Source organism: Epinephelus lanceolatus, chromosome 13 (assembly GCF_041903045.1).
Source record: "Epinephelus lanceolatus isolate andai-2023 chromosome 13, ASM4190304v1, whole genome shotgun sequence".
In the NCBI taxonomy this organism is placed as follows: domain Eukaryota; kingdom Metazoa; phylum Chordata; class Actinopteri; order Perciformes; family Serranidae; genus Epinephelus; species Epinephelus lanceolatus.
Window position 1 is genome coordinate 178,790 of NC_135746.1, and position 24,846 is coordinate 203,635.

Sequence of the window (24,846 nt, forward strand, 5' to 3'; positions counted from 1 at the left end):
TTTTAGTGGCTCCGTAATAACTGCAGACTTTTAATTTGAAATGAGCAGAGAGAAGTGAGTTTATCATCAGCAGCAGCTTATCATCTGAGAAATAAAAATAATAACTCATTAACAGTGTGAGCGTCAGTGACTGTGTTTATTAGGGTTTAAAGTTCAGAACGTCTGTCATCAATCAGGTCCTCCTGGTTTTTCACCTTGCCAAAGCTACGGGAGCTCAGAGCGGACACACCAGGAAAAAAATAAAAACATGAAGAGTTTCCTGTTATCACTATGTGTTTCTTTTACATTTTATTTTCATGTTCTAACAAAATAATTCATCTTGTTGTGACATGAAACATTTCATGTTAATACATGATAATTTAAATTATTGTTACAATGTGAAACTCACTGAAGAAAAGGTGCTGGAGAGCGGTTGCAGTGATGAATGTGACTCTTCACCACGACTTGATGAGACAGAGACACTCATCAGTCAGCTGAAGGTTCAAACACCAAACACAGATGGACACACGACATCAAGTGTCAAAAAATCCAATGTTTATTCACATCATTTACAAAAACCAAAGATATAAACCTACAGACAGGCGGCTGGTTCACTGTGACAACATGAACATCTGTGAGTCATCTCTAACAGTCAGAGGAGCCTCTGTGTTTGTCTGCAGCATCACATCCTGTCCATCAGCCTGTCCATCAGCCTCATCCATTATCCTCATTCATCAGCCCCCTCCATCATCCTCGTCTATCGTCCATCACCCACAGTCCTCGTCCAGGTCCCATTAAAATGTTTCAAATAAGGTGGAAACAGGAAGTCATAGAAGAAACATGGTGGATGTGCTAATGGAGACAGACAGACAGAGGTGGAGTGCTTTTGTCTCCTGACCAGCTGTAACACTGATAAAACACAGAGAGCTTCTGACGGAGGGTCATGTAGAGTCATAGGGTCGTACAGTGGAAACCCTGCAGTCACATGACTCCATGATGGTGGAGGCTCCTGGTCGCTGCTTCCATCAGTTAGTGTGGTGATAATACTCACACCTGTCCTCTGAGGTCCGTCCAAAACAGGACGCTGTTCAAATTCTGTGTCAGTAGATTGGGTTTATTAAAGAAACAGAACATAAAATAATGACAGCAGAAACATCAGATCGGTCCGACCACCATCTTTAACTGTAGGCCTATATCTTTAAACTTTAAAGTTACCATGACAACAGAAATAAACACGTCTTCTGAGTTAGTGCTCGCCATCTTTGTTTTTACCCCTCATCACCTGACGATTCGTCCTACCTGTGTCGTGATTTACCAATCGCATCCCCCCTCCATGTTTATTGGTCATTTGATTTTAACTGATTAACAGCTGTTTGATGTCACATGACCAAACAGACATAAGGACATATAAACAGACCTGGATACAGCATCGGAGGCAGGACCTTGTTCATTCATGTCACAATGGTCATGAAACCAGAAAAGTTCTGTTTTCATGGTATAAAATGATCCTGATGATCAACGCTGCTTCATTTAAACCTCATCGGGCCCATCGAGCAGGCGCTCCACAGACTGACAGCGGCTGAGTTTATCCAGTCTATGGCTCCACTGAACCCGATTATTTCAGCTGCTGAACTGAAGCGTTAGTTAACCTGAACCAAACATTAGACGGACCAAACGAGCTTCAGACGGAGACGTTGGTTCACTTCCTGTTATTTAATCTGAGAGGGACTGAGTCTGTTTCACATCATCAAATTAAATTAAATTAAATTTCAGGGTTAATCCATTTACTACAATATAACGACGCATTCTCTTCAACACATCTTCCATCCAAACACAGTCTGTGTCAGGAATCAGATAAATAACCTCACACCTACAAATGTAAACACGACGCCCTCATCACCACCGACTCACATGACACCACCGAGTAAACAAACAAACAAACAAACTAAGGCGACTGAGTGAAGTCATGACTGGCACTTTGTCCAAACGGATGTTTATGAACACTGTGACACTGTGATTAACAGGTTAGAACAGGACGACTGTCTGAGAGGAATGTTTAATGCTCTCATTCATTCACTCATTCATTCATTCACTCACTCTGTCTTTACAAGTTCTGAACTTTTCTTTAACGGGCTTTCATTCATTCATGTACTCATTCAGTCACTTCTCTCTTCATCCTGTCACTGCCTCCTCCCTCTGTTACACTAAGTGGGCAGCCATGACACTCTGCGGCAGCTGCTCCATGTGACGTTACAGTTTATGTGTGTGTGTGTGTGTGTGTGTGTGTGTGTGTTCTCTGTCACTGTAGATCTGCCTGATCCGAACATGTTGACAGGTGTTGGTGGAGTTTGAGTCCAGATGTTTTCCTGACAGTCAGAACATCGCAGCGCTGTGTGAAAACTCTTCATCAGGTCAAACAGACTGTTAAAAACTTCAGGTTCTAACTTCCTGTTTCTGAAATGCTTCGTCCAAATAATACAGAGCTTAATTCGACCATCGTGCTTCTGCTTTGACGCAGGAGGAACGTCACCTCCTCGTCTTCCTGTACAAGTTCATGGAAATAAAATGTAGTTCAGGATTGGTCCTCTGGCTCATGTGGTCTTTTCCTTCTGGCTGTCTGTGGCCTCCAAGTGGCGCTGGCTCGGCTCCTGGACGACGTCCTTCTGCTGCTCTTTGAGACGGAGATGTCTCGGTTTGACCGGCAGCGCCACAGCCAGCAGAACGCAGCCGATATGGAGGCTAAAGTACCACGACCTGATGGGGGGAGGGAACAGGTGGAGACACGTCAGGTGAGCCAACACCAAACCTGAGTCAAATCTGAGTTAAACCTGAGTTAATCCTGAGTTACACCTGAATCAAACCTGAGTTAAACAAAGTTAAACTTGAATTAAACTTGACTCACTGACCTGTAGAACTTGATGGATGGACTCACGGACAGCAGGACAAAAGGCACCACTGTGTAGCAGATGGCGATCTGAGTGGCCGCCCACGTGATGACATCATAGACCAGTTTGTGGGTGGGTGATTGAAGGAAGTACGGCCGAACGTTGTGTCTGACCTGAGAGAACAAAACGTTAACAGTCGGTTAGTTAGTGGGATAATCTGCTAACAGCTCACAGCCAACAGTTAGTTAGCAGTATTAGAAAGTAACAGCTAATGGTGAGTTAGTGAATTATATGCTAACAGCTAACAGTTAGCGGGGACAGTGAGTTAGCAGTATTAGAAGCTAACAGCCAACAGTGAGTTGGCGGATTATATGCTAACAGCTAACAGTTAGCGGGGGCAGCTCACCGCTCTTGCAGCCAGCGTGATGACGATGCCTGTGAGGAAGGTGAGATAGTAGCCTGGATACGCTCCGTGCCACATGGCTGACAGGATGAAGGTGGCTGCTGTCGGGTGGTAGGGACATCGCTCGTAACACACCCTGTCAGAGGTCAGAGGTCAGACAGAAGAATGTTATGTTATTTCAGCTGGTCTTTACTGTGACGTCACAAACAGCCCCACTGACAGCAAGGGTCTGTGATGCCTCACCGCTGTTAAAAGTTTGTTTGTCATTTCCACAGAAACAAAATGCTGTTTCCGTCGGCCACAGGTGTTTACAACAAACACACACACACACACACACACACACACACACACAGTTACACACATCACACACACACAGAGGAGAAATAAAAGTACATCAGACAGGAGCAGAATAAAACAGTGAGATCATCTCAGACAGGTGGTGAACCTGCGCTGTTTCAGGTATTGTAATGTTTCAGTGTTCTGCGTGTGTGTGTGTGTGCGTGTGTGTGTGAGGATCTGATGATCTGATCAGATCAATGAGACTTCAGCTTTTAAGAAGACGTGTCTCAGGTTTTGGATTCTTGGTTCACCGTGGAGATAAAATGAATTCATGGTGACTTACACATGGACTGAGAGTGTGTCTATATCTGATGTGACCGTCTGTCCTGTTACTGATCATCCAGCTGGGGGCAGCAGAGGACCAACCTGCACACCTTCACAGGGAGCCAATCACAGAGGGATGATGTCCACTGACATGCCACTGATGTGTTCACTGACAGATCTGAGTCTCATCAGCTGGATGTGTTCAGGTACAGTTTGGTGTCACCGTGCACATCTTCATGTCCTGAACTGGGACTAATGTTTGATGTTTAAAACCCTCGACTGTCTCCGTCTTTACCAACTTGTGTTTTCATTTAAACTTTATTTAAATTCTAACACATGAAAGTTTCCAAAGATCCCAAAATCTGACAGGATGAATATCAGGTCAATGATACAACTATTAAAAAACCATCTAGTTTCATTAGACTGAATCAGTGTGATGTCACACTGACAACAACAGTCACATTAATGTGAATCTGATGAGATATTTCTGTTCATGTTCAGCTGTAACATTTAAAGACATATATTTAAACAACCTCTCTGATGTTTCTGCTGTGATTATTTCATGTTCTGTCTTTCTTTACTGTCGTCTCTGATAAACTGAATCTGCCAACACACAAGCTGAACAATGTCCTGCTTCAACTAGAATTACCACCCTGTGGTTGTATGACTCCGCACTCCAGTCCACCCTGTGGTTGTATGACTCCGCCCACCAGTCCACCCTGTGGTTGTATGACTCCGCCCACCAGTCCACCCTGTGGTTGTATGATTTCACCCACCAGTCCACCCTGTGGTTGTATGACTCCACCCTCCAGTCCACCCCATGGTTGTATGACTCCTCCCACCAGTCCACCCTGTGGTTGTATGACTCCTCCCACCAGTCCACCCTGTGGTTGTATGATTTCACCCACCAGTCCACCCTGTGGTTGTATGACTCCTCCCACCAGTCCACTCTGTGGTTGTATGACTCCACCCACCAGTCCACCCTGTGGTTGTATGACTCCGCCCACCAGTCCACCCTGTGGTTGTATGACTCCTCCCACCAGTCCACCCTGTGGTTGTATGATTTCACCCACCAGTCCAGCCTGTGGTTGTATGACTCCTCCCACCAGTCCACTCTGTGGTTGTATGACTCCACCCACCAGTCCACCCTGTGGTTGTATGACTCCGCCCTCCAGTCCACCCTGTGGTTGTATGACTCCTCCCACCAGTCCACTCTGTGGTTGTATGACTCTGCCCACCAGTCCACCCTGTGGTTGTATGACTCCACCCACCAGTCCACCCTGTGGTTGTATGACTCCGCCCACCAGTCCACCCTGTGGTTGTATGACTCCACCCACCAGTCTACTCTGTGGTTGTATGACTCCACCCACCAGTCCACCCTGTGGTTGTATGACTCCGCCCACCAGTCTACCCTGTGGTTGTATGACTCCACCCACCAGTCCACCCTGTGGTTGTATGACTCCTCCCTCCAGTCCACCCCGTGGTTGTATGACTCCTCCCTCCAGTCCACCCTGTGGTTGTATGACTCCTACCTCCAGTCCACCCCGTGGTTGGATGACTCCTCCCTCCAGTCCACCCTGTGGTTGTATGACTCCTCCCTCCAGTCCACCCTGTGGTTGTATGACTCCGCCCTCCAGTCCACCCTGTGGTTGTATGACTCCACCCTCCACTCCACCCTGTGGTTGTATGACTCCACCCACCAGTCCACCCTGTGGTTGTATGACTCCACCCACCAGTCCACCCTGTGGTTGTATGACTCCACCCACCAGTCCACCCTGTGGTTGTATGACTCCGCCCACCAGTCCACCCCGTGGTTGTATGACTCCTCCCTCCAGTCCACCCTGTGGTTGTATGACTCTGCCCACCAGTCCACCCTGTGGTTGTATGACCCCGCCCACCAGTCCACCCTGTGGTTGTATGACTCCACCCACCAGTCCACCCTGTGGTTGTATGACTCCTCCCTCCAGTCCACCCCGTGGTTGTATGACTCCTCCCTCCAGTCCACCCTGTGGTTGTATGACTCCTACCTCCAGTCCACCCCGTGGTTGGATGACTCCTCCCTCCAGTCCACCCTGTGGTTGTATGACTCCTCCCTCCAGTCCACCCTGTGGTTGTATGACTCCGCCCTCCAGTCCACCCTGTGGTTGTATGACTCCTCCCACCAGTCCACCCTGTGGTTGTATGACTCCTCCCTCCACTCCACCCTGTGGTTGTATGACTCCTCCCTCCAGTCCACCCCGTGGTTGTATGACTCCGCCCACCAGTCTAGTTTGATGTCACAGTCAAGCTGACCTTTAACCTTTTGACATTCATTATTTCATCCTGTCAGACATTTGTGTCACGTTTTGTCAGAATTAGTGTATGAACTCAGTTATGGGCAAAAACATGTTTTGTAAGGTCACAGTGACCTTTGACCACAAACATCTAATCAGTTCATTGTTGAGTCCAGGTGGACGTTTGTGCCAAATTTGAGGAAATTCCCTTAAGGTGTTCTTCAGATATCAGGTTCACGGGAATGAGACGTACGGACAAACTGAAAACATAACACGTGTGGTCGCGGCTATCAGGGGCTCAGAGACATAAAAACACAACAAAGACCTTCATTACACCAGTTTTAAAATCGCTGCATTGGCTCCCCGTGTGTTTGAGGATCGATTTTAAGGTTCTTTTATTAGTTTTTAAATGTCTTAACGGTCTTGGGCCATCTTATTTATCTGACCTGCTTTTATCATATCAACCCTCGCGGACCCTGAGGTCCTCCGGCACCGGCCTTCTAACTGTTCCAAAAGGTAGTACAAAAACCCACGGGGAGGCTGCATTCAGCCATTATGGCCCTCACTTGTGGAACAGCCTGCCGGAGAGCATCAGAACTGCAGAGACTGTTGATGTTTTTAAAAGAAGGCTCAAGACTCACCTTTTTAGTTTGGCTTTTAACGGATTTCTTTTAGTCTTTTAATTCTTATATTATATGTTATTTTAATTTCTAATGGTTTTAAATGATTTATTTTTAAATCTTTACGCATTTTATTATTATTAAGTTTCTAAATCTTCATTTATTTATTTATTTATTTTTTTAATATGAGATAAAATAATAATAAATTTATTTATTTATTATTATTTTATCTCATATTTGTTTTATCTTATCATATTGCCTTTTAGTCTTTTAGTTTTTAGCTCCAGTGTTTCCTCATGGGGGCCTCCACACTGAGAGGTCTGCCCGGTCTGCCTGTGGGGACGTCGTCCTGGAGATCCCTCAGGTCCGGAGGACTGGGGGGCTCTGCACCATTTGTGGAGTCCACCCCGGTCTGTCTGGGTCGTGGTGGCGCTTCCTATGGCCGTCAGCTGTGACACCTCTCAGTGTGGATGAGCTCCCCATAGGTGGTTCTTTCCTCACCTGGTTCCTCAGTGCCCAGCCATGTTATTGACTATATTGACCGTGTGTGTGTGTGTGTGTGTGTGTGTGTTTTTATGTGGGGGTGGGAGGGGCGGGTTTTCAATATGTATGTAATAGTTTTGTGCATACTTTGTGCTGCATTTTTAATGTATGAAAAGTGCTATACAAATTCAGTGGAAACTGAAGCGTTTCCTGTTGATGACTGCTGACAGTCTGACCGATGTGCTGACACTCTGTGGGTCACTGTGAATAAACATCAGTATCAATGATTTGTTCAGACCTTTTGAGCCAGTGTGCTGTCTGGATGTTCCAGTTGTCCAGGAAAACCTTAAAGCTTGTGGCGAGCTGAAACAGAGAGGAGACAATCTGATTCATCAATCAGTCTTTACAGAAGAACAGCAGAGCACAAACGGTGGAGCGCCGACGGTGGAGCGTCGACAGTGGAGCGCTGACGGCGGAGCGCTGATGGTCCTCACCTCGATGTTCAGGATCCTCAGGTTGGAGATCAGGTCCCAGCGAGGAGAGCCGTCACTGTCGTAGCCGTTGAAGCCGAAACCGGCAGCGTTGTTGATGGCGTCAGCTGAGGTCAGAAAGAGATGAGACGGCGTTGGACAGGTGAGACAGGTGAGACAGGTGAGAAAGGTGTTGTCAGACACTCACCCAGCGTCCAGACGAAGTAGTACTTGGGTCTGGTGGTCAGCATGGACAGATACAAGTAGATCACCTGAGCGTAGAACGGTGTGTTGGCGATGAAGTCGTCATCGATGTTTCGCTCTACAGGAAAAACTTTACACACTGACAGGAAGACCAGAAGGCAGAAGAAGGAGGTAGACACCTTACGGACGACCTCGGTCTAAGGAGACACACGTGGACAGTGATTCTGACTTCATCATGATGTCTCACAGACAGGCATGTCAACATCACGTATGTAAAGACATTAATCAGACTGTAGAATCAAACATTATGCAGATGATGTGTTGTTGTTCCTGCAGGTCTGATCTGGTCTTCAGCTTCAGTCAAGTTGTTTATATAAACAGACACAGACACAAAATACGTCCTGATCATCACTATGAGAATTATCGACTGTCAGATATCTGTGTGAACTGAAGGGACAAGACAGCTGCTGGAGACAGTGTTAAATATTTAGATGTCAGAGTTGAATCTTAGTTTCAGTCATTTATTCCTCAGTGTGAGTTTTATGTGACAGAATGTTGTAACTAGTGCTGCACGATTAATCTAATCGCAGGCTGTGCGATTACATAACCGCATAAAAGGCTGCGATTTGAGATTTAATGTAAATAAATGTTAACGTGTGCTTGTGAACGTGACTGCCTCTCCTGTAGTGTGTGGAGTTTGTTGACATCACGCCCACAAGCTATCCTGGTGCGTGCAGCCGGCATGCAGCAGTGACCAACACAGACGCTGAAGAAGAGCATGAGCTCGACCATGAACAGGCTGATTTGGTGCCGAAAAAAACGTCTGTTACATGGCGATACTTTGGATTCAGCTACGGCGACGTTGACCAGAAAGACGTGCTGTGAAAGTGTAAAAGTTAAAGTCGCCATGTCCCGCGGCGACACGACCGATCTATATCAGCACTTGAGACAGCACAGAGAAACGTAGGAAGATTGCATGTGAGAGAAAGACAAGCCGTGTAACGTTAAAGACAAAGAGACAACTGAAAGACACCAGAGCCTCATAAAACAACATCCAAGCATAGTTATGCAAACATTTGTAAGTGTCACGGGGAAATCACAGACTCCATAACAGACTATATAATAACAAATGAAAAATTGAGCAACTTTGCTCGGTTTCAGCCCAGTTGATACGCTGCTGTGTTGTGCTGTGTGTACAGTGTCATGCTGCGCTGCTGTGTGAGCAGCGTGTTTGACAGTGCTCAGTCTGTTGATGGTTTTTAACACACTGTCCATAAAATAACTATGTCAGGTCAGTGCCCCCTAATATAATGTAGGGAAACACTGCATCAAGCAAGAAGAATAATGATACCATTTATGTATTATATTGTAATCGCAATCGCAAATCGCGATATTGTCCACTCAAATCGCAATCGTACATTTTTATAAAATCGTGCAGCACTAGTTGTAACACAGTTAATCATATAAAGATGAACTCAGTGACATGAGTCTGGATGTTTATATTCCTACTCAGGATGACCTGATATCACAGAATGTTGATATTATTAAATAACAATAATATAAAATGAGTCTAAGTGTTTATAGGAATCAAACTTGGGTTTTGGTTCTGATGGTGTTTGTGGTCCAGTGTCGTACGTTTGGCGATGGCTCGCTCTGCCTCAGCTTGCTGGTGGACTTCCTGTTGGCCTCCTGGTCTCTATGGTGACGGGGTTCTCCCTCGATGAAGGCGATGTAGTCGTTGTAGGAGCAGGTGGGTCCAGCCAGGATCCCCATGAAGTTACAGTTGTAACTGAAGTACTCCAGCAGACTGGGCATCCTCCTGAACACACGCACACACATAACCAGTAAGACTCTGCTCACCTAATTGATGTCTACACTGGGAGCTGTGATACACACTGACGCTGTACGTCATGACCTCCTGGTATCATGTTTCATCAGAGCTGAATCAGTTTGTCCTCCGACTTTACTGGAGTGTTTCTTTCTGTAGCTGCATTATACTTCAGTCCTACCTCTACATCTGTCAGCAGTCGTTACTCTGCAGGAAACCGATGAGCAGAATTATAAAATGTAAAATAACAGTGTAATACAGTGTTTCTCTACAAACCAACCTGATGGCTAAAATCTTTTGTCCTGCCGTCAGATGTTCTTCTTTTCGAGCCATTCCTGTTCCACAGAAAAAAATACACATGAACATGATCAGATATGAATCTTCAGACAGGTCTGCTCTGCACATCGCCACGTGATCATCTCACCATCGTGGATCTCAAACGCCAGGCTGGTGATCTTCTGTGTGATCACCATCATCGGCCTGCAGAGACAATGACAGGGTCAAAGGTCAGAAACAACATGGGTCAGACAGAGCAAAGGAAGATGCAGTCTGGACGAGGAGATGTCATCTCACCCTGTGAAATCAGCGGAGTACATGCCGTAGTCGAAGACATAGACTCTGGTGATCTGACACAGACTCAGATAGCTGAGAGCCACCACCAGGCAGTATCTGAAAACAACACACACACACACACACACACACACACACACAAAACATGTGTAGTTTCTCTGATATCCACCAGAAGGCATGTCTCCATGTTTAACATGTGTACGGCCTGAGGCACACACAGGTCTGGTCTCTAGACATAATGTCAACATTGATAAAGTTATAAATCAGATCAGATAAATCAATATATATCAGATGATGAGAAAAAATATGTTCAAATGAATTAAAATGCAGCCGTGGCCAGGAGTCACGTAACCCAGAGTTGGAGAATGGCTGCCTGAAAATTCGCCCCTGACATCGCGGCATTTAAACTTGTACAAAAAACCCATACTGGAGCGACACAACGTTGATATATCCTGAGCCAATATAATTCAGTCAAAATGCCAGGAAGCAAGAACACCGCAAGCAAAGGCTCAGCTGCGAAGAATTCCTCCTCGTATGGCCCATACGATTCTATCTCAGACCGTGCTAGTAAAGCAGCCAAACAGATGACTCCTAGTGCTAGCAGCGCCAAGCTAACAGCATGGCTAACAGCTGTAGATACGGCTAATGACACCGTCCACTGCAGTGTTAGCTGTGCCAAGCTAACAGCAGCCACGGCTAATGAAACTCTCTCAGACAATGAACCACGCAAGGTCGCTGCTGACATCGCTAACATATACAGCCTTCTCTCAGAAATCTCAAGTGGGCACAGCAATAAACTGCATGGAATCCACAGAGCCACCACATCCATGGAGTCACAATTAACTGCCTTTACTACTCGCCTTTCCAACGTAGAAAGTAATTTAGACTTTCTGAAGGATAGTGATAAAGCGCTGAAAGCTGACCCAGCTGCATCCCGGGCTGAGCTAGAGCTACTTTGCCAGTGGGTGGATGACCTTGACTCCAGAAGTCACCGCAACAACCTGGTTTTTGTGGGTTTCCCTGAATCCTGTGAGGTGCTCTTTCATTTCTAACTGCAGCGATCCCAAATCTCCTGGAACTCGACTTTCCCAAGGGTTTGGAAATAGGCAGAGCCCACCGAGCACTGGCTCTGCGCAGACCTGACGGCCAGCCACCCAGGGCTATAGTGGCCAGGTTCCTGCGCTATCAAGACAAGGATCGGATTATGCAAGCAAAACAAAAGGAAACAAAGGGAAGCTGACATGGAGAGGACATCATATTATGATATTCCCAGACTACTCCAAGGCTGTGAACAACAAGCACCGAAAGGTCAAACAATGTAATGAAATGCTTCATGAACGCCACATAGGATTTTCACTGTGCTACCCGGCTGTGCTGGTTATCAACTCCAAAGGTGAGGGAGGACGGCGTGGGAGTTTGACGACCCGAAAAAAGCCCTGGAATATATCGGGACCCTGTGACTGGCATAGCCCCCTACACTTTACCACTGAGCGGACATAATAATATGGGTTTATAACACGCTCCCCACTGCCTGCACACAGTTGATGTGCATATACACCCCTCCAAGACGAACAGAATAGCTGACTTTTATTCATGCTAAACGAAACCAGGTAACGACCATTTCTGTTCGTTATGTTATTTTAAGTGTATAATATGTAGGTCATTATAGTCTGTTCAGGAACCTGGAGTTTTGCCACATAGCAGTCTATACATCCTGTTGTTGAACTGGGATGCGACCAGACTCATACAGTTCTGCTGTGTTTGTATCCTGTTCTGAATGGATATTTTTGTCTCCGCAAAGTATCGGCGTCTAACACCTGTTATTGGTTATACATTTATGGGTTTAGCTAAAACGGGGACGGTTTGCAGTACATATATGTTTATGTTAATTTTCTTCTGCTGTCCCTGGGTGGGTATGCAAAGTTAAAAGCTGTTACGCTTATTTAAAAACATAAGTGCCTCACTGTACAGATTAGCCACGCTGGTTAGATTTTTTTATAGCAGCTTATCTCTATGAGTCGCGGACCATAGTCTTTTTGTTTAGAACTCAACACAGTGTTAGTTGTCTTTTTGAGCATTACTTCACTACTGTACTGTTAACTAATGGGCTGGTTTCACCCTGGTTTGAACTGGGAAGGGGGACAGGCAGGGTGACGGTATTTCCCCGGGTCTCTTCGCACCGGTCCTCAAACCCCTAGCCATCCACCTGGATCCATCAGTTCCTGGGATATGAATTGGTCACTCAAACCACAAGCTTATGTTATATGCAGACAATATTCTTATTTTTGTCTCTGAGCCTGAGCACTCCCTGCCTGCCTCGTCTCGTCTCGTCGTCCTCCACTTATCCGGGTCCAGGTCGCGGGGGCAGCAGCCTCAGCAAAGAAGCCCAGACAGTCCTCTCCCCAGCCACCTCTGTCAGCTCTTCTGAGGGAACCCCGAGGCGTTCCCAGGCCAGCCGGGCGATGTAATCCCTCCAGCGTGTCCTGGGGCGGCCCCGAGGTCTCCTCCCGGTTGGACATGCCCGAAATACCTCCCAAGGGAGGCGTCCGGGAGGCATCCTTACCAGATGCCCGAACCACCTCAACTGGCTCCTCTCGATGTGGAGGAGCAGCGGCTCTACTCCGAGTCCCTCCCGGATGTCCGAGCTCCTCACCCTATCTCTAAGGCTGAGCCCAGCCACCCTGCGGAGGAAACTCATTTCGGCCGCTTGTACTCGCGATGTACTCAGAAAATGTATCTAAAATTTTGAATAACGCAGGCAGAGAGAGACTTGTACTCGCAATCTCTCCCTGCCTGCATTATTCAAAATTTTAGATACATTTTCCCACCTCTCAGGTTACAAAGTTAACTGTCTGAAATCCAAAGCCCTCCCCTTAACCTTACAAAACTTTTCCTGGCCTAGCGATGGCATCAAATACCTGGGTGTCACTAAATTAGCAGATCCAGTAAGGTCAATATTGAACCTGTGTTGGACCAATTTTCAGCAGATATTGGAAGGTGGACCCCTCTTTTCTTATCATTGTGGGGGGAAGCCAATGTTTTGAAAATGGTCTGTGTACCCAAGTTTAATTACCGTATATTTCCAAATAGTCGCCTGGTGGCAAATAGCCGTCGGGCACCTAATAGCCGCTGGGGGTTTGACCCCATTTTGCGTATTAAATGCCGGTCCGATTAAACTCCCGGGGGATTATTTCCTCATTCATTGCCTCATGGCTGTCCCTCCTTGAGGGACTGTTTGCGCTTTTACACATGGGTTGGTGGTGAAGTGGTGCACATGACTCGTGCTACGGACGGACGGACAGACAGCCACGTATCTAAAACAGGTAATACATCTGGCTACATCTTTCCCACATCAAATATCTGTGATCGCCTTGACCCGCATGCGTAAAAGCGCACACAATTCCGTGTCCTCTCACCACGGATGCTGTGATTTGATGGCCCGGTACTCATTGTAGCCCACTCTGATAAGACCCAATAATAATAATAATAAGAAGAAGAAGAAGAAGAAGAAGTTAGTGTGGACCTATATGCCATGCCTTTTAATAAAATTACCAGTGGAGTTTGCTGAAAAACAGGTAATGTCAGCCTGAATTACTCGCGTGCGTCCCCGGTGAAAATCACTGACATGCATGGGGAATACAGCTTCTACAGGCTCGCCATAGCTTACTGTCAGGACTCAGGGACCAGAATTCGGGATGGCGGACCGTCGGAATGGCGATATTTCAGTGTGGCAGCCTGTAACTGTTGGTTAAATGGCCCGTTCGGTTGGCCAGTTGACCAAGGTGGGTTGGGGATTCCAAACTTATTGTTATATTACTATGCCTTTGGCCTCAGACACCTTGCCCACTGGTGTCTGCCCCCTGAGCGTGCCCACTCTGTGATGTTCTCCCACCCCTCCATTTCATTACAGCAGCACTGTCCAAGGAGGCTCAGACCCCACCAATACTTATAAATATGCAATGGATTTGGAAAAGAATTTCAATTAAGCTCGACTTTAATCCCTGCTTGAACCTGTCAGCAGGTATCTGGCTGAATCCTAAGTTAAATATAGAAAATAAACCATTCCAGGGTTCAACGCTAAGGTTTTTTTTCACTTGCCCGGTCGGGCAAATTGGTCAGAGATCTACTTGCCTGAAGTCAGTTTTTACTTGCCCTATAAAAATAGTTTAATTTAAGTGGCTATCAAATAACAAAGACTGCCGTTATTTTTATGTTATGTAATCATTATTCACACTGTATTTATTAATTAAAACAACATATGTCATGTATTGTAGCTTAATTCCTACACAAATATGACAGTGTCAGGGCAGCGGCAATCTTTGTTAATCATTCTCCGTCTATAATTTTGCGCCCTACTTGAGCCATGCCCACCTCTATTTATTTTTCACCCCTCTCTCCAGTTCTGCTGTATTAACACCGGGTTTAATATATTTTGCTTCCATCTCTCTGCCCTGCTCTACTCTACTTCAACGCTACTTAGCTCTCTCTCTACTCTACCAGTAGACTACCACATCCACCTGTTGCACAAAACGCACACAGCAGTGTTTCCTCTAGGATGGAGCTGTAGCAGCAGAGGTGAAGCCCACGCATGAAAAATAATTTTCACATGCGTGAAACTTTTTTGTATGCTTGCAAAGCACAGTCTGCTGGGATGTTTCTATGTATCTACTGGCACCAGAAGGGCTCTTTAGGACTAAGTACATACAGTACATGTGTGCACAGTATGAGCAGGTGAAATGTCTGTCTAGCTTACATATGAGGTGTCTCAAGATTTAGGAACATACAATTTTATTGAATATAATAAAGTAAAAAGTCACTTGACATGCTGCTGTTTTGTGCTATGATCTATTTAAGTGCTGGAAGTTGTTATTTACGTGACAACGCCTGAACGCAACACAAGCTCAGCATGAGTGCCGTGCTGCGCTGCTGTGCGAGCAGCTGTTTGTCTGTGCGTAACAGCAGTCTGTTGGTTATTTACACACTGTCCATTTCAATAACTTTGTCAGCTGACAAACTGCACCGGGCTCGGGGTCAGGTTTGGTCAGGAAAATGTGGCCCGAGCCGCTCTAGCGTGCTCACCTGTGTGTGTGGCGGAACTCCGCCGAGCACGATACAGAGAGCAGAGGAGAATTGTTAACGCGTGACCATGTAGAGACAGAAATGACACGATGGCATAACACCATAAATAGTATATTGTTATGTTATTATATGAAGCGTCCGTCGCGCAAAATAATATCAATGGGGGCTGTGGGCAGGACATTGTTACACAGCTGTGCCTGTGACTTCAGGCAGACAGACCGCTGCATCAGAGCAGAAGAGCACATTTTAAAATACATTTATTTTATCAATTAGTTATTAACTTTTACTATTTTTAGCAACTTGCCCAATCGGGCAAGCGAGTTGTTAGTTTACATGCCCGACCTTGAGTTTTACTTGCCCCGGGCAATCGGGCAATCCTTATTGTTGAGCCCTGCATTCCTTTGGCAACAGTGGGTTGAAAAGGGTATTCTTGTACTGGGTGATTTATATGATGGTGGCATATTGAAATCATTCACGGCACTGGTACAGCAGTTCGGCCTCCCTCAACAGCAGTTTTGGAGATATCTTCAGATTAGGCATCTCCTATCCCAAACCTTTGACTCTACTATAACATCCCTTCCAAGCTCTGATGTTCTCTCCTTTATGATTAAGGTGTTTGGTTCAAGTCATGAGGCCTAAAAATATTACTCCCAGTTGCTTACAGGCTCAAATAGCAAGGGCTCCAATTTTAGGTCAGCCTGGGAGACAGAGCTCAATCTTTGATATACAGAGGAGAAAGAACATCTTCTAGAAGAAAATATCAAGGAAACTTAGAACAAGACTAGTGCAGTTTAAAATAATTAACAGAGTATATTGGTCCTCCTCAAGGCTACACAGAGTGAAATTAAGGGACAGCCCAAATTGTGGGGGAAGCACTGGTACACTCCTCCACATGCTGTGGTCCTGCCCAGTTGTACAAAAATTCTGGTTAGCCCTACATGAGAATATCAAATTGATCCTTAAATCTGATATTCCATTCTGCCAAAGCCTGTTTGTTCTGAGTGACCCTCTTCCTCTTAAAACTCTCCCTGCAGCTCAGGCAGACTGAGTCCAGACAGCACTTATGCTGGGGAGAAAGCTCATAGTTACAAACTGGAAGGCAATCACCCTCTCACCAGCTAGAGTGTGCTTCTCCCAGCTGGGTACTGTGGCAGCAGACGAGGGCCTTTACTTTAGGCTCACCAATCAGGTGGAGAAATATCATGATAAGTGGGCAAAATACATCTCTTTTATTCATGAACCCTGACAATTTATGTTAACATACTGGCTCATATCCCAGAGAATAATTTAGACCTTTGTTAAAATAATAACCTAAGTATCTGCCAGTGAAACTTTCTATATGGCTTGTGTACCATTTTAGGTCTTTATTTTCTGTCAGTTTGTGTTTTCCTTTAGTTAGTTTCAGTGCTATCTGCTCCTTAGCCATAACATTTTGTAACTTTCTATTCCATGTGTCCTGTCTCACAGCCCTGTGTTGTTGTGCCTTGTTCAAAAGAAAACAACAAAAACTACTGATCACATAAAGTATCAGATGATGAAGATGTTTCTTTGATGCTCAGTGTCACAGAGGACTCTTCTTCATCACTACAAACAGGATTTGAGGCTCCTCTGCACCACTAGACTGTTACTGACTCTGTCAGTCAATCTGATCATCAGACTGTCTGTTTGTTACATCAGTGCTCACATGACATCCCATGATGTCACATGATGAAGAGTGAGGATGAGGAGGAACCTGTGAAGCTCACTTGTGCATGTGTTCGACTCCGGTCAGGATCATGATGCCATAGGTGAGTCCGCTCTGAACCAGGAAGTGAAGGGCGTACCTGGGACACACAGGAAGTTCAAACATCAGTCAGACAGATGCAGTTTATCTTGTTTTTACTTTGTTTATCTTTAAAGGAAGAAAATTAAGAACTGTTTATATGATTTAAAGAACTTTGTCCTTCAGTCAGAACAGACACAGTTTATCTTGTTATTACTTTGTTTATCTACATGATGATATTATCTGAACACAGACGTCTGTTTCCAGTCAGAACTGAAACTCTTCCTAATGATACTCTGACTGCAGAGAACAGTGTTTTAATTAATGTCATGCTCAGCTGTGCTCTGGATTTAAAGCTAGCATAGAATGCTAACAGCAAGCTAACATGCTAACAGTGTGAACTTAACATCTACAGGTTGTAACACTCTGAAGATTCTCCTCAGTAAGAAACTGGATATGACTCCTCACTGTGACATCAGACCAGATGTTAAATCAGATGTTAAATCAGATCTTAAATCAGGTCCTAAATCAGATGTTGAATCAGATGTTAAATCAGGTCTTAAATTAGGTCTTAAATCAGATGTTGAATCAGATGTTGAATCAGGTCTTAAATTAGGTCTTAAATCAGATGTTAAATCAGATCTTGAATTAGGTCTTAAATCAAATGTTAAATCATTTGTTACACAGACCTTAGATCAGATGTTAAATCAGATCTGAAATTAGATCTCAAAACAGATCTGAAATTAGATCTTAAGTCAGATGATAAATCATTTGTTATACAGACCTTAGATCAGATCTTAAATCAGACCTTAGATCAGATATTAAATCAAATCTTAGATCAGATGTTAAATCAGATGTTAATTTAGGCCTTAAATCAGATGTTAAATCAGATGTTAAATTAGGTCTCAGATCAGATGTTAAATCATTTGTTACACAGACCTTAGATCAGATGTTAAATCAGATCTGAGATCAGATGTTAAATTAGATGTTAATTTAGGCCTTAAATAAGATGTTAAATCAGATCTTAAATTAGGTCTCAAATCAGATATTAAATCAGATCTTAGATCAGATGTTAAATCAGATCTTGAATTAGGTTTTAAATCAGATGTTAAATTAGGTCTTAAATCCAGTCTTAAATCAGATGTTAAATTAGGTCTTAAATCAGATCTTAAATTAGGTCTCAAATCAGATCTTAAATCAGATCTGAAATTAGGTCTTAAAACAGATCTGAAATTAGATCTTAAGTCAGATGGTAAATCATTTGTTATACAGACCTTAGATCAGATCTTAAATCAAATCTTAGATCAGATGTTAAATCAGATGTTAATTTAGGCCTTAAATCAGATGTTAAATCAGATGTTAAATTAGGTCTCAGATCAGATGTTAAATCAAATCTTAGATCAGATGTTAAATCAGATCTTAAATCAGATCTTGAATTAGGTTTTAAATCAGATGTTAATTTAGGCCTTAAATCAGATGTTAAATCAGATGTTAAATTAGGTCTCAAATCAGATGTTAAATTAAATCTTAGATCAGATGTTAAATTAGGTCTTCAATCATATGTTAAATCAGGTGTTAAATCAGACCTTAGATCAGATCTGAAATTAGGTCTTAAAACAGATCTGAAATTAGATCTTATGTCAGATGATAAACCATTTGTTACACAGACCTTAGATCAGATCTTAAATCAGACCTTAGATCAGATGTTAAATCAGATCTTAGATCAGATGTTAAATCAGATGTTAATTTAGGCCTTAAAGCAGATGTTAAATCAAATCTTAGATCAGATGTTAAATCAGATCTTGAATTAGGTTTTAAATCAGATGTAAAATTAGGTCTCAAATCAGATGTTAAATCATTTGTTAAATCAGATCTCAGATCAGATGTTAAATCAGATCTTGAATTAGGTTTTAAATCAGATGTTAAATTAGGTCTCAAATCAGATGTTAAATCATTTGTTAAATCAGATCTCAGATCAGATCTCAGATCAGATATTAAATCAGATCTTGAATTAGGTTTTAAATCAGATGTTAAATTAGGTCTTCAATCATATGTTAAATCAGGTGTTAAATCAGACCTTAGATCAGATGTTAAATCAGATCTGAGATCAGATGTTAAATCAGATGTTAATTTAGGCCTTAAATAAGATGTTAAATCAGATGTTAAATTAGGTCTCAAATCAGATATTAAATCATATCTTAGATCAGATGTTAAATCAGATCTTGAATTAGGTTTTAAATCAGATGTTAAATTAGGTCTTAAATCAGACGTTAAATCAGATGTTAAATTAGGTCTTAAATCAGATGTTAAATCAGATCTTAAATTAGGTCTCAAATCAGACGTTAAATCAGATGTTAAATTAGGTCTTAAATCAGATGTTAAATCAGATCTTAAATTAGGTCTCAAATCAGACGTTAAATCAGATCTGAAATTAGGTCTTAAAACAGATCTGAAATTAGATCTTAAGTCAGATGATAAATCATTTGTTACACAGACCTTAGATCAGATCTTAAATCAGACCTTAGATCAGATGTTAAATCAGATGTTAAATTAGGTCTCAAATCAGATGTTAAATCAAATCTTAGATCAGATGTTAAATCAGATCTTGAATTAGGTTTTAAATCAGATGTTAAATTAGGTCTCAAATCAGATGTTAAATCAGATCTTAAATCAGATTTTAAAATATGTCTTAAATCAGATGTTAAATTAGGTCTTCAATCATATGTTAAATCAGGTGTTAAATCAGACCTTAGATCAGATGTTTAATCAGATCTGAAATCAGGTGCTTTCAATCAGATGTTAAATCAGATGTTAAATCAGATGTTTATTCAGGTCTTAAATCATTTGTTAAATCAGACCTTAGATCAGATGTTAAATCAGATGTTAAATCAGATCTTAGATCAGATACTAAATCAAATGTTGAATCAGATCTTAAGTCAGATGTTACATTAGGCCTTATATCATATGTTAAATCATATCTTAAATTAGGTCTCAAATCAGATGTTAAATAATTTGTTAAATCAGATGTTAGATCAGATGTTAAATCAGATGTTAGATCAGATGTTAAATCAGATGTTAAATCAGATCTTAGATCAGATGTTAAAACAGATGTTAAATCAGATCTTAAATCAGATGTTAAAACAGATCTTAAAATATGTCTTAAATCAGATCTTAAATTAGGTCTTAAATCAGATGTTAAATCAGGTGTTAAACCAGATCTTAGATCAGATCTTAAATCAGATCTTAAATAAGGCCTTGAATCGGATGTTAAATCAGTTCTTAATCAGATCTAAGATCAGATCTTAAATCAGATGTTAAAACAGATCTTAAAATATGTCTTAAATCAGATCTTAAATTAGGTCTTAAATCAGGTGTTAAACCAGATCTTAGATCAGATGTTAAATCAGATCTTAAAATATGTCTTAAATCAGATGTTAAATCAGACCTTAAAAAAGGTCTTAAATCAGACCTTAAATCAGATCTTAAATCAGAACCAAATCTCACCAGCCGAAGCAGAAGAGAGCGAAGTAGAGTCCCAGTAACGTTGCCACCACGTGTCTGATGAACGGACTGGTTTTACTGGGATGAAGGAAGAGACGAAACCAGAAGGCCGACAGCAAAGCACAGAGCTGACACACCACGAAGTTCACCTGCACGCAAAACACAGGGGTTAGGGACAGGGACAGGGACTGGGGCAGCAGTAGCTTAGTCCATAGGGACTTGGGTTGGGAAACAGGGGGTCGCCTGTTCGAGTCCCCGTCCGGACCAAAATATGGAGCGTGGACTGGTGGCTGGAGAGGTGCCAGTTCACCTCCTGGCTTTGAGCAAGGCACCGAACCCCCCAACTGCTCGGGGTGCCTCACCAAAGGCAGCCCCCTCACTCTGACATCTCTCCACTTTGTGCATGTATAGGTCCTGCTTGTGCATGTGTGTGTCTTTCGGACCTGTGTGTAATTGACAAGCAAGGGTAAAAACATTGAATTTCCCCTCAGGAGGATTAATAAAGTAAATAAACTAACTAAACTAACTAACTGATGTCATTATGACATCACCTGCAGTATAAACACACAGGTAGACCATCACTCTGATCTCTACAGTGGACGAGGTCAAAGTTCTGATTCATGTACACGTTCTGCATCAACAGATAAAGTTCTGCAGACAGTTTTATAAAGAGTCCAGTGTTTCCCAACCTGAGGGTCCGGGCCCTGCAGATGGTCGCCACATAAACCTGACAGGTAAGTTTTTTGTTATTTTTGTTATAACTGAAGGAGCTGATTTAATCTTTAATGATGCTTTTTATTTTATGATTTATCAAATTATTTTCAGTGTAAAATTCTATAATACATGACAAAAATCACGTCACATACAGTCTTGACAAAAAGTGACGTTTATACTGAAGTTAAATGTTTCAGAAAATGTTACTTTGTTCTGTGACATGTTGCGATGTGACGCAACGCATTTATCTTTAAATTAGGGACTGTTCGTTATTTATGGAGGGGGGTGCATAAAGGTGGAGGCTTGTCAAATAATATTTTAATCACTGAGGAGGGACTGATGTTTTTATTTTGGCTGAGGGAGGGACATACACATTTAAATGGTTGTATTTTGTTTTTATTTTACTGCAGATTTTTCAAGAAAACTTTTGGTGATTCTTCAAATTTTGGTGCTAACTTTTGGCCTGTTTTCTTTAAAAATCACCAACATGACACATTTATCAGCCAGAAACTGTAAAAACAGAATATTGTTGGATTTTCAGATTTTGGACGGTCCCTCACAAAACGTTACGGACAACAAATGCTTCAGTCAGAAAAAACAAACACACATAACCAAATCTGATGTGAAAATAATGACTCTTCATCAGAGTCACTTTATTCTATGTTTCATTTTAAATTTGGCCAAAAATAAAGTGTTTGTATGATGAGACTGAAAAACTGAGACTTTTTAACTTTTAACTTCCAAACATCAAAAATCTAAACACTGATTCATGGTGGGGAGTCATGGACCGCAGCCCCCCTGATAAACACAGAACAGTCCCTTAGAGTCAGTGACAGAATAATAACCTGATAATAATAACTGTTGGTGTGATGCATGTTATAGTGGGGCCTCATGGGAGGTTAGAAACATCCTGTGATGAGACTGAGACCAGCTGACCTCAGATCTGATCAGTCAAATGACATCAGAGTTATTTCATCATGTCTGAACCACACGCGCACACGCACACGCACACACACACACACACACACACACACCCTGCTGTCTTGTCTTCCCACCAACGACACCAGATAAATCGGTGTTAACGGTAGTGGCTCGGTCACCGGGCTCTGTGAGCACAGTCTCCAGGCCTCCGTCCATCTTTAACGGCCCGTCGTTTCACCGCGGCTCTGACGCTTTGTGTGTCCGCTCATGTCGCTCTGAGCTCGGTGTGTGTGGGAGCCAGCGGCCGGTGTCCGCCCCGGAGCCTGTCCGGGGCTCCGGCGGGTCTTACCTGGTCCAGCGGCAGGTTGGTGATCTCGCTGACCGGCTGCAGGAGGCTGGAGCCGGTGCAGGCCGTGGATCGGCTCTCCTCTTCAGCGGCCATGGCTCCGTGTCTGCGGCCGGGTCTGTGACTCCTGTGTCCGGCTGCAGCGGCTCAGAGGCGGCGGTGGAGGCTCCGTGATCCGCCGACAGTCCGTCTGTCTGTCTGTGTGTGTGTCTGTGTGTCTGTGCGTCCTGCTGCTGCCGCTGCTGCTGCTGCTGATGCTCCTTCCTCTTCTTCTTCCTGTTCCTCCTCCTCCTCCTCCTCCTCAGTCTGGATGTCTCCCCCCTCCTCCCTCTGAGCCCCCCCCCCCCCCCCCCCGAATTCTGCTCCCCCTCACATCCATCATCTCCTCCTCCTCCTCCTTCTTCTTCTTCTTCTGTTTTCCTCCTCCTCTCTCCATCCTTCTCTTCATCTCTTTGTTTCTCTTCTCTCAGTATCCTCCTCCCCTTCCTCCTCCTCAGCCTCTTCTTCACTCCCCTTCTGTCTCTTCTGTCTCCTCCTCTTCCTCATAGAGCTGTGTCAGTCCTCGTACTGGAGGGACCAGAACTCAGTGGGCCCCTGAGCACAGACATGTTGAGACTGAGGCCTGATGTCACCGTGAACACTGTATGTCGACAGTTCAGCCGCGTTCACACCTCATCAGGTGAAGTCTGGATCAGCAGCAGGGCTGTAGGGTCCAGGAGGGCGGAGCCCACCTGTCCACCATGCTGCTCTCAGACACTGGTCATCATCATGAAGCTGTGATCACATGACCAACATGCTGATGGGGTGTAAAGGGTTAACGTGTCAGGATGCAGGTCGGAGGTCAAACAGACACAGGAATGTCTCTGAGGAGACCAGTGTGTGTGTGTGTGTGTGTGTCCTGTCTCTGAGGAGACCAGTGTGTGTGTGTGTGTGTGTCCTGTCTCTGAGGAGACCAGTGTGTGTGTGTGTCCTGTCTCTGAGGAGACCAGTGTGTGTGTGTCCTGTCTCTGAGAAGACCAGTGTGTGTGTGTGTGTCCTGTTTCTGAGAAGACCAGTGTGTGTGTGTGTCCTGTCTCTGAGAAGACCAGTGTGTGTGTCCTGTCTCTGAGGAGACCAGTGTGTGTGTGTGTGTGTCCTGTCTCTGAGAAGACCAGTGTGTGTGTGTGTGTCCTGTCTCTGAGAAGACCAGTGTGTGTGTGTGTGTCCTGTCTCTGAGAAGACCAGTGTGTGTGTGTGTGTGTCCTGTCTCTGAGAAGACCAGTGTGTGTGTCCTGTCTCTGAGGAGACCAGTGTGTGTGTGTGTGTGTCCTGTCTCTGAGAAGACCAGTGTGTGTGTGTGTGTGTCCTGTCTCTGAGTGACACAAAGTTGTAGGAGCCATAAATTCATTGGAGGAATTCATCTTGTTTGATTGACACATTTTAAGGTGGTTTATATTCGTGTATGGTTCCATGTTTGTTGTTGTTGTTCTGGGATATTTATTAATATTGTTGTGATGATGTCAAAGGGAGGGTGGGGTCACAGGAGTGTGGGCGGTGACACTAAAAACCTGTATCGGCACCTCCTGTTCACCTGTGTGGTGTGAGAGTGTGAGTGTGTCACTGGATTATTCACTGAGTGAACTTTTCTCTGTCGGCTGTGATCAGTTTGAGTTTGTGCTCGTTATAATGACCTGATATCAATCAGTAGTACATTTAAATAATTTAAACAATAATACATTTAAGTAATTTAAACAATAATACGTTTTCATAATTTCAACAATAATACATTTTCATAATTTCAACAATAATACATTTAAATAATTTCAACAATAATACATTTAAGTAATTTGAACAATAATACATTTACATAATTTCAACAATAATACATTTAAATAATTTCAACAATAATACATTTAAGTAATTTGAACAATAATGCATTTACATAATTTAAACAATAATACATTTAAATAATTTAAACAATAATATATTTAAGTAATTTAAACAATAATACATTTAAATAATTTAAACAATAATACATTTAAGTAATTTAAACAATAATAAATTTAAATATTTTAAACAATAATACATTTAAGTAATTTAAACAATAATACATTTACATAATTTCAACAATAATACATTTAAATAATTTCAACAATAATACATTTAAGTAATTTAAACAATAATACATTTAAATAATTTAAACAATAATACATTTAAGTAATTTGA

At 43.2% G+C, this 24,846-nt stretch overlaps 1 protein-coding gene across 1 annotated transcript; it reads right to left on the reverse strand.

Moving 5' to 3' along the window:
- Positions 1–515: 515 nt before the first annotated feature.
- Positions 516–22,935, reverse strand: mboat2b (membrane bound O-acyltransferase domain containing 2b). The gene is made up of 13 exons (XM_033649011.2): positions 22,645–22,935; positions 20,664–20,809; positions 17,143–17,220; positions 10,322–10,417; positions 10,173–10,228; positions 10,029–10,083; positions 9,556–9,739; positions 7,925–8,117; positions 7,741–7,844; positions 7,545–7,609; positions 3,271–3,403; positions 2,886–3,037; positions 516–2,733 (listed from the first exon to the last, which is right to left on the reverse strand). The coding sequence occupies exons 1-13, from the start codon at positions 22,735–22,737 to the stop codon at positions 2,571–2,573; spliced, it is 1,518 nt and encodes a 505-aa protein (XP_033504902.1). The 5' UTR covers positions 22,738–22,935; the 3' UTR covers positions 516–2,570.
- Between the last annotated feature and the right edge of the window lie 1,911 nt (positions 22,936–24,846).

Coding starts and splice junctions, on each gene's coding strand:
- mboat2b (XM_033649011.2), bottom strand. CDS start 22,737: ATGGCCGCTGAAGAGGAGAGCCGATCCACGGCCTGCACCGGCTCCAGC. Junction 7,610..7,740: donor TGAGGATCCTGAACATCGAG/GTGAGGACCATC, acceptor TCTCTGTTTCAG/CTCGCCACAAGCTTTAAGGT. Junction 2,734..2,885: donor CCATCCATCAAGTTCTACAG/GTCAGTGAGTCA, acceptor TCCCCCCATCAG/GTCGTGGTACTTTAGCCTCC.